Below are 10,312 nucleotides of genomic sequence, written 5' to 3' on the forward strand. Positions count from 1 at the left end.
TATAATTGTATAGCTCGTCATTATCTTCAATTCCTTATTTATTATTGTTACTTGCTGAGTTGGTTGTACTCATACTACACCCTACACTTCGTGTGCAGATCCAAGTGCTTCTAGACATAGCGAGTGTTGATTCTCTCGTGCAGTTGATCTTCCGGAGATTCAGAGGTAGCTGTCGTGTTTCGCAGACCTTGTCTCTCTTTTCCTACCTCCTTGTTTGTTGTATTTTGGTCTTGGACTATTATAGACCTTATGTTCCAGACTTGTATCCATATTAGATGCTCATGTACTTAGTGACACCAGGTTTTGGGGAGTGTTCGAATAAGTATTTGTGGAATTTTGTATTGTATTTAAATATTATATTTTCAGGCTTAAAAGAATTTGTGGTTTAATGAGATTTTCGGATTGCCTAGTATTGAGATAGGCGCCGTCACGACAGGTTATGATTTTGGATCGTGGCAGGTTTATGCAATGGTAAGAAGAAGCTTGAATCAAATCTTTCTAATGAAATACAAGAAAAGAGGAGAAATTGAAGAAGAAAAAAAGATTCATAAAACTAATGTAGTCTTCTATAGTGTGTACTAAGATGTCATTATGTGCTGCTTGGTGATTTAAATGTTTGACAACTTTGATCAAGCCGTTGAGTATTGGAAACAGACTATAACGCTTATCAGCCGCTGGGTATTGAAAACAAACTATAACGCTTATTTCGAGAAAGTGGTTCATGATTCTTGAATTTGTTTTTATTCATTGGAAAGAAGAAATTTGTGCTAGTTAAGGTTATTTGTCCAAAATTATATATGAAAAGTTATTATATTTTTACATCAAAATGAAAAACTTAGATCATGTAAAGTTGATGAATTAATAAATGTTTAGGGAGTAAAGAATCTTGGTTTGGGTTCTCCTCATGTAGTGGCAGAATAAAGAAAATTCATCCTCTTTCAGAGTAATTCCTAATTTGACCAATCAGATTTTATCTATTGTATAGAGGCTAAATAGCCAATCTATGTCTTCTACCTAAACTAACAAAAAGAGAAAAAGGAAAAAAAAAAGAGAGGACTAAAAACCAAGAGAAACAATGACCAATGAGCTTCGTCCAATTTCAAATTATTCTAGCATTCCACTTTCTTCGACTTTTCCTTGTTCCTTTCCTCCGTATATTTTGTAGCAAGAGTAAAAGCTAAGTAAATAATTCTAGTGGCATCAATTCATCAAAAGTTCTGCTCCTCCTCTTTGCAATTAGATCACCCTATTTTGCTAAAAATTTACTCATTCATGTTTACATGGAATGGTACCAATTTATTATTGTTAAGTAAACAAATTAAATTGAGGATGTGTACCATAGTAGTATGGTTTAGTAAAAAGTATATACAAAAATATGTGTTATATATTCATTGAGTTGTCTCCCTCCTTCGCAACTTTGTCCAACTTTTTTTTTTCCTGTTTTCTTTTCATAGTAAAAAATATCTATAAGAAACGGTCTCTAATCTACACAAGGTAGCAGTAAGATTTGCGTAAACACTATCCTCTCCAAATCCCATTTGTTGAATTACACTAGATACGTTGTTATTGTTGTTTTATAGAATAGTAAAGAGTATAACAATCCAATTGGAAAATTGTGATCATGAGAGTTTAAAAAATAGAACTCCTAGCCACAATGTTATCACTCGCTATATTTCATTTTATATGATTTAATTTTCTTATAATTCTGTTTCAAATAGAATCTACGTTCCCATGCTTAGAAATCATTTACCATTCAATTTCTATTTCATTTTTAATGCTATGATTTTATAACAACATAAAGTTTTTGTTTCTTTTTTAAACCCACGATAAGCCGCCACATAAATTAGAACATGAGTTTTAAACCACTTGACTGTACCCTACCAATTCTCAAGCTGGTTACATTTTGTTCCTATAAATTCAAACTTGCTCATTCACTTCTCTTTCATTCAGTGCCTCTTCCTCTATTACCTATTCTTTACCTTCACACTTAAAACGTAGTTGAGCAAATCCTCTATTTTTTTCCCTATTATTGTTCAGTCAGCCAAGGTCATTTAACATTTAACACTTAGTAAAATCTTTATCGTCATTCTAAACGTACGGATTCATAAAAATTCACACTTTAATTAAGCAGTGGAGCGAATCCCCTGTTCTTCCTCTGTTTCTGTTCTGTTCTGTTTTTCTTCTTGTGTTTCCCCGCAAATCCCCTGTTCTTCCTCTGTTTCCCTTATTATAGTACTTGTTCAAAAACAACAGCATGGCCTCAACCGCCGTTCTCTGTCAAGGGCTGCAATCTTGCATGGAGCCACAACTACCTGAAAAACATGTCCTAATAAACAAACTGTCCCCTCCCACGTTAATCTTTTCCCAGTCTAAGTTTAATATGTTTTCGCAAGAAACAGAAGCAAAAGGAGTAGAACCGAATGAAGAGATTTGTGTTCGTTCCAATGACTTGCAAACCCAGATTTGTGGATGGAGTTTCTTACAATCTCTAGATAACGCAAAAAGAGAAAATGCAGAAAATGAAGTCTATATTCACCCTTTAATGAACCGCTCTTCTTCCACCCTTAGCCCTAAAAGCTTGGAAATGTGCACAGAGAACTTAGGAAGCGAAACAGGCAGTGATATTAGCGAAGGCATAGAGGAAAACTCTTCTTTCTTGTCAGAAAAAGAGAATTCTCGTGATGTTCAACGATCAAAACGTCGAGAAATTGTTAAAAAACATAACCGGATAGCTAGTTTTCCTCCCCCTCTAACTTCACTAAATGGTGTTCAAGTCAGGCCTCAACGCGGAGGCGGCCGCTTAATTTTGAAAGCCACAACCATCACTTCATGCAAATCTTGCTTCCAAACAGAACGCGCAGATGGCAGGCTTACACTTTCTTTGATGAATGATGGTATTAACACTCATATTCCTGATAGTTATGAGCAAGCTGAAATAGAAGCTGAAGCTCAAGTCAATGAACATGAAAATGTAGGAAGTGAAAAAGGGGTAGGAGAGTACGTAAGGCCAAGAAAATGCAAGGAAAGTGGGAGTAGGATCAAACGGATTCCAAGTTGGGAGCCATTTTGGGTGGCCATTTCCTAAATCCACTAATAAGCTTTGTATTGGAGCTTTGTCTTCCCCATTATCGTTGCTACTAGTCTATTTAAGCTTTTATTTTGTTTTCCTGTCGTGATTTTCTAAAGGTAGTTATTATGGTTGTCCATATGGCAGTTTAATTTGGACCATCTCGAACGCCAATCAAGGTTATTTGATACTAGTATATTGTCCAATCCGTTTGTGGTTGCGCAACTTAATATGCATTAACTTTGGCCCGAATGTCCAAGCTGTCTATAGTATTAGTAAGATTTAACTTATATATAATGATCGGCAAAAAGAATATTTACATTATAGTAGGTAACCTATCTCCGATTCCAAGTTACCAATATGAGTGATATTTGTAATTATCAGTTAGGTGATTTGAAAATTCTCTTACATGATAAGTGTATAAAAGTTAAACTCTAGCTACAAGTACAACTCGACACATTACTTGTAGGATCATAACAATTCGATCTGATACTAATTACGATACTAATTACTAAGTGCTCAAATACCATTCGTCATGAACCAACCGCCATAACTGCAATTTTTCTGTTGACACAGGGAGGAGGGCTAAGGGGCTTGGGTAAAAATGTCCCTAAAATGTATAAAGGTTTGTTTCAATAACATGCATGGGAATGTGAATGGGCCTTTATACTATACTTGAAAGTTAATTACAGGTAACTTTAGGTAGCAAGCATAAATTTGAACGTTAAAAACATGCAAATGATCAGTTACAGCAGATAAAATTGCATTGATAGAGCACAATTTCTTCATACTATCTATATATATAAGTTAAACTCCATTCACTTGGACCAACTTGGCCTCCATCAGTAGCGGGCCAAATTTTCATTAAGGGGTTTAAAAATTTAAAGAAGCAAATATATGAAGAAGTCAAGGGATTCAGCACATAGTATATACACATGAAAAAATAATTCTTTACGACTAAGGGGTGTCAACTTTTACTCAGATAAGCATATATTTATGTCTTCGAGGAAAACAGAAAATTGCAAACAATCAATACAATCTGCTGACCTTCGCAAACTTTTGACTAAATTGTAAATTTTATCAGACAAAATAAAGTATCAAAATGAATATTTTATACTTTAAAATTTCTTTATCACAATAAACGAAAGCTCTTAATGGAATTGGTTAATGAGAAAGAGAAAATGCCTAACTGGTGATTTCAGTTAACCATTTTCCAAACTATCAAAATCTTGTAGGTACTTCAGCATTTATGCCTAATTTTCTACTTTCAAGCATACTGTTGATTTTGTTCCTTGTTCAAAATTAGACATGGTTTGAGCATATATAATGGGTTAATCTCTCCTCAGCAAAAATCTTAGTAAGAAGTGAGGGATTATTCAAAGGTTAAGTTCGTTGCACTAGGCATTCCCATCATCATCCTTTCGAAATCACATTCTTTTTCACAAAGTTAAGATTTGTACTAATTTATAGGATTATGACATTTGTATCAAATATATACCATGAATCCATTGTTACACTGCATCTTCTTTCTCAACTTTGGTTTTTGTTGTGTTAGGAGCAATGCATCTAAAACCAATCAATGTTGGTTTAGGGTGTTCTGTTTCTATTCAAATTGGAATATATGAGTTGAATTGTGACTGTCATTAGTCACTTCCTTTCATTGGTATACTTACTCTAGTTAAGCACTCTGCTTTGGTTGTCCCCTGAGATTTTTGATTTTCAGCGTCACTTCAGGTTAGGTCGAGAGAAAAAAAGATCAGCACACAGTTTATCAAGAGAAATTTGTTGTTAATTGGGCATGCAAATAGGACCCTGATTGTCTCACCGGTTCCCTCGCTTAGTGGTAGTGTCATCTGATATTCACAAAAAAAAAAATCAAATAATTACTACAACAAATATTATTACTATGTCTCAATCTCAAACAAGTTAGGATCGGCTATATATATATATATATATATATATATATATATATATATATATATATATATATATATATGTTAATTCTCTCTAACCAAGTTTGTCCATTTAATATTTTTCTAGAAAACCTTGTGTATATACAGTAAGATACGAAGTAAACTCTTAGAATCCCTTGGACCCAAACCCGTGTACAACCCGAATTATAACAATAAGTCCACACTATGCATTTTTGCAAAATTCTGCGTACGCTGCTGTCGTATTGTCATATGGTTCGGCAGAGGTATCCATCCTACACCAGAACTTGAAGGGACTGGTAAAAATCAAGTGGTCCATCTAACTTTACCATCTGCGTCTTTTTTCCCCACATTCTGTAAAAGCTAACAAGGAATATGTCCGTTTCCTACTAAATCTCTATCTACATTGATCTATGAGTCTTTACTTTAAATTATCAGAAAGTTTTTCTCCACTCTCCTGAAATGAGAAAGAGAGTAAAATGTAGAAGTTGGAGCCAATTGAGGTTAGTTTTGCACATGCTATAATATTGTACATGTCACTTAGTTTGTGAATGGCCAACGAGGGTTGTGGTGGAATGCTAAGTATTCCTTCATCCTTAACCATAAGTCTCAGGTTCGAGACCTGGGTATGGAGTCTTCATTGCTAGGAAGCGCTTTACCCCTAATGCGGGACTTTCCGGCGCGAATCTGAATTTAGTCGAACCCCAATGTAAATACTAAACACCGGATGGAATACCCAAAAAATTGTGAATGGCATGTGAAGGTTGTAAAAGTCTTAGGTCTGCTTTTGAATTGTCCTTGAAGAGTAACGACATATAATTACCGAGGATTTTCACATGCATTTACCTATTTAGAAGGCAATTGTTACCAGTTTACCACAAATGCCTTGCTAGAAAACAACAACAACAACAACGACCCAGTGAAATCCCACTAGTGGGGTCTGAGGAGGGTAATACGTACGTAGACCTTATCTCTACCTCGAGGGAGTAGAGAGGTTGTTTTCGATAGACCCTCGGCTCAAGAAGACAAAAAGAAGACGAAAAGAGGTAATATATCAGTATCATCAACAAAAACCATAGGAAAAAAATAACATCATCACAAGAACCAAAAAATAGAGGAAAAGCAAAACAATAACCAGTAGATAAGGCCCAACAGTATGAAAAACGGAAGAGTAGTGTGAACACAATATTAACCACTAGCAGTCTAACACCAAATCCTATCAGACTAGCCTCACTCTAGTGTGAAGTAGAAATATGCACAACTTCCTCCTAACTTACAACCTTAATGCTCGACCTCCATAACTTCATATCAAGGGCCATGTCCTCGGTAATCTGAAGCCACGCCATGTCCTGCCTGACTACCTCTCCCCAATACTTCTTAGGACGCCCTCTATCTCTCCTCGTACCCACCAAAGACAATCGCTCACACCTCCTTACTGGGGTATCTAGGCTTCTCCTCTGAATGTGCCCGAACCATCTGTGTCTCGCTTCCCGCAACTTGTCATCCATGGGGGCTACGCTCACCTTCTCCCGAATATCCTCAGTCCTAATCTTATCCATCTTAGTGTGCCCGCACATCCACCTCAACATCCTCATTTCTGCTTCTTTCTGTAGAGAACTCTAGGTGTATGGGTGTACAACTGTCAATGAGCTGTAATTAACAGCTGTAATTAAGTTAAGATAGGTAGGTTGTTAGTTGTATAAGTAGTTGTTAGTTAGTTGGTTATAGGATTGTACATATTTTATTTTTCACTGTTCTTATAATGGAACCTCTCTTCTTCTTCTCTCTTCTCTCCGATATCTTCTGTCTTTGAACTCGATAGACTCCATAGCTGAACTCTTCAACATGGTATCAGAGCTGTGCGTTAGATCCTTCAGCTCAGCAAGCAGTAGACGAGTGTCAAGCAGCATTTGTTGAGTCAATTTCTCAACTAAGAGCAAAAGTCCCAAAATAAGAGCTTTTCTGTATCTGGCTGGAACTCAACGAATAGCTTGTTTCCTTTGAGAAATTGCGAGTACAATCCAGTGCTCGATTGTGATTTTGCGAAGAGATAAGGAGGCGTTTCTGCTGAAATTGCATCTCAACGATGCCGACAAGAGAAGAAATACCATTTGCTCAAACCTCAGGTACACCAGCTGCTCAACCACAGAACCTAGAGCTTGCTCATCACAATCATCCAATATACATTCATCCTTCAGACACTCAAGGTTCTATTCTTATCTCAATTCAACTTCAAGGTTCTGAAAATTACTCGATTTGGAGTAGATCTATGAAAATTGTTCTTTACGGTGAAAACAAATTAGGATTTGTGTTAGGAACCTGTAGAAAGGAGATGTATGATGTTAGTCTACACGAGTTGTGGGATAGGTGTAATGCAATTGTGTTAGTATGGATAATGAACACAGTCTCTCCAAGTCTAATTAGCACAGTAATATATGCTTCTAATGCATATAAGGTGTGGGAAGACTTAAGAGAGAGGTTTGACAAAGTGAATGCATCTAGAGCCTGCTATTTGCATAAGGAAATTGCCACACTTGTTCAGGGAGTGTCTTCAGTATCTGTGTATTTTTTGAGATTACATGAACTATGGGATGAATATGAAACTCTGGATCCTCCACCCTCTTGTGGATGCCCTGAGTCTAGGCAATATGCTGAACATTATCAAGTTAAAAAATTGTATCAATTTTTGTCAGGTTTAAATAAGTCTTATGAGAATGCTAAGAATCAAGTTCTCATGATTAGACCACTGCCAAACATAAACCAAGCTTATGCTATGATTGTTAATGTTGAGAGCCAAAGGAAAACAAGTGGAGGGAATGCTAGTGGTGTTGGTGCTGAAATTGGAGAACATGCTGCATTCCTAAGCAATAGAGGAACACGTGGAGGTAGCTACAGACCTAGAAACAACTATGGGAATGGGAAGGTTCCCCTTTATTGTGAATACTGCAAGTTCAAAGGTCACACAAAGGATAGTTGCTATAAGCTACATGGTTATCCAGCTGATTTCAAGTATAAAAAGAAAGGATGAGGACGTAACAACTATGCCAATAATGTGATCAATACAAATTCAGCATCTTCAGCACCTGATATGTAGCAGAATCTATCTCAGTCCAGTTGTCAGGCTGCTGGGAGCTCTTTAACTACACAATTCTCATCACCTGCTCAATTCTTCATGCCAGAACAATACTCTCAGATTTTGCAAATGCTGAACCAAGGAAAAAAAGTTGAACTTGTAGCCAACACATATAAAGTAGGACCTGCAGGTATTACTATAGCTCTTATGTCTAATCTAGTCGACAATAACTGGATAGTTGACACAAGGGCTACTAATCACATGGTACACAACTTGGAGTTACTTAGTACATTCAAGGAGTTTACAGGTTTGGAAATAAACAAAGTACATCTACCTACTGGAGAACAAGTAACTATTCAGAAAACTGGTGATTCGTATATTTTTCAAGATAGAACTCTTCATAATGTTCTATACATTCCAGACTTCAAGTATAATCTATTATTAGTCTCTAGGATCACCAAAGAGCTAAAATGTCTAGCAACATTCTTTCCTGATTTCTGCTTATTTCAGGAACTCTTCAGTGGGAAAGTGATAGGGATTGGTAAGGAGGATCAGGGTCTCTACATACTGAAAGCCAGTTCACAAGTACGACTCAATTCTGATTCTGCCAGTAAACATTGTCTGCCTGCCTCATATGTAAATAACTCATGTGTAAATAATATTTTTAGTTTCAGTACTAAGAATAAAACTGAGGGTGAACATACATCTTGTGATAACATATCTTTGTGGCATAGAAGACTTGGACATCCACCCCTGAAGGTTCTGATAAGCATTAGTACTCTGAAAAACTTACATGTGAAAGATCACAATTGTACTGTATGTCCTATTGCCAAGCAAACAAGATTGCCCTTTTCCTTAAGTAATAGCAGTTCTACTTCTGCATTTGATCTTATTCATGCTAATATTTGGGGTCCATATAGAGTCCCAACATATGATGGTAAAAGATACTTCATGACCCTGGTAGAAGACTACTCAAGATATACTTGAATTTTTTTAATGAATAATAAGTCTGACTCTGTTGTTATTCTGAGAGATTTTCTTGTATTGACCAAGACTCATTTTAATTGTGTTGTCAAGTGTCTTAGAATAGACAATGGATCTGAGTTCTTCAATGAACAAGTAAATTAGCTACTTAAGGAACATGGAGTGATTCATCAAAGCTCTTGCATCTACACACCTCAGCAGAATGGGATGGTAGAAAGAAGACACAGATATATCTTAGATATGTCTAGAGCATTGAGGTTTCAAGCATTCATTCCCTTAAAGTTTTGGGGAGAATGTGTCACAACTGCAGTGTATCTTTTGAATAGGCTACCTACCATTCTTCTAAGGGGTCAATCTCCATTTGAGCGACTGTTTTCTAAAGCTCCTTCCTTACAGCATTTAAAGGTATTTGGTAGCTTATGTTATGCTACTAATGTGAAGAAAACTGACAAGTTCTGTCCTAGAGCAATACCTGTTGTGCATTTGGGGTATTCTGTTACTCAAAAAGGCTATCATTTGTATGATCTCAGTAGTAAAGATTTTTTTGTTAGCAGAGATGCAATCTTCAAGGAAGACATTTTTCCTTTCAGAGACATGAAGTCTCAAATCACACCTTTATTTCCTATTCTAGAGCTTAAAGTGTCTGATCCTGTATCTTCTGCCATTTCTAAGGAGATTCTTCCTTCCTCTTCTACCCTTGCTTCTCCTGGTATCTCTCTTCCACCATCTTCCTCTACTTCTTCTCCCAGTTCCTCATTACTGTATCCTTTTGCTTCTTCTCCCAATTCTTTATTACCCTCTCAATCTATGGTTCAGCCAGTTGTAGATGCTCTTAAAAGATCTTTGAGACCGTCTAAACCACATGTGTGGATGCAGGACTATGTAGTGCAGTCTAAGCTATCCTCCTGCCCTTATCCTATCTCCTCCTATGTTTGTTATGATTACCTCTCCCCTACCTATAAAACCTTATTGGCTGCTTACTCCGCAGTTCTTGAGCCTTCATCCTATGCTGAAATATGCAAATATCTTCTCTGGGTTGATGCTATGAAGGCAGAAATAACAGCACTTGAAGAAAACCAAACTTGGACCATAGTTGATTTGCCTCGGGACAAATCTTTCATTAGTTGCAAATGAGTGTTCAAGGTGAAATACAAATCAAATGGAGAGGTTAAACGATATAAAGCCAGGCTTGTAGCAAAAGGCTATAGTCAACAGGATGGATTAGACTATAATGAGACATTCTCTCCCATGGCAAAA

General features: G+C 36.6%; 1 protein-coding gene across 1 annotated transcript; it reads left to right on the forward strand.

The window, feature by feature from the left end:
• The first annotated feature begins 2,254 nt into the window (after window positions 1-2,254).
• On the forward strand, window positions 2,255-3,085 carry LOC104117652 (protein FANTASTIC FOUR 2-like). Its single transcript, XM_009628723.4, has one exon. It carries the CDS (start codon window positions 2,255-2,257, stop codon window positions 3,083-3,085), a length of 831 nt encoding a protein of 276 aa, XP_009627018.1.
• Window positions 3,086-10,312: the final 7,227 nt, after the last annotated feature.

This window comes from Nicotiana tomentosiformis, chromosome 6 (assembly GCF_000390325.3).
Source record: "Nicotiana tomentosiformis chromosome 6, ASM39032v3, whole genome shotgun sequence".
Taxonomy (NCBI): Eukaryota; Viridiplantae; Streptophyta; class Magnoliopsida; order Solanales; family Solanaceae; genus Nicotiana; species Nicotiana tomentosiformis.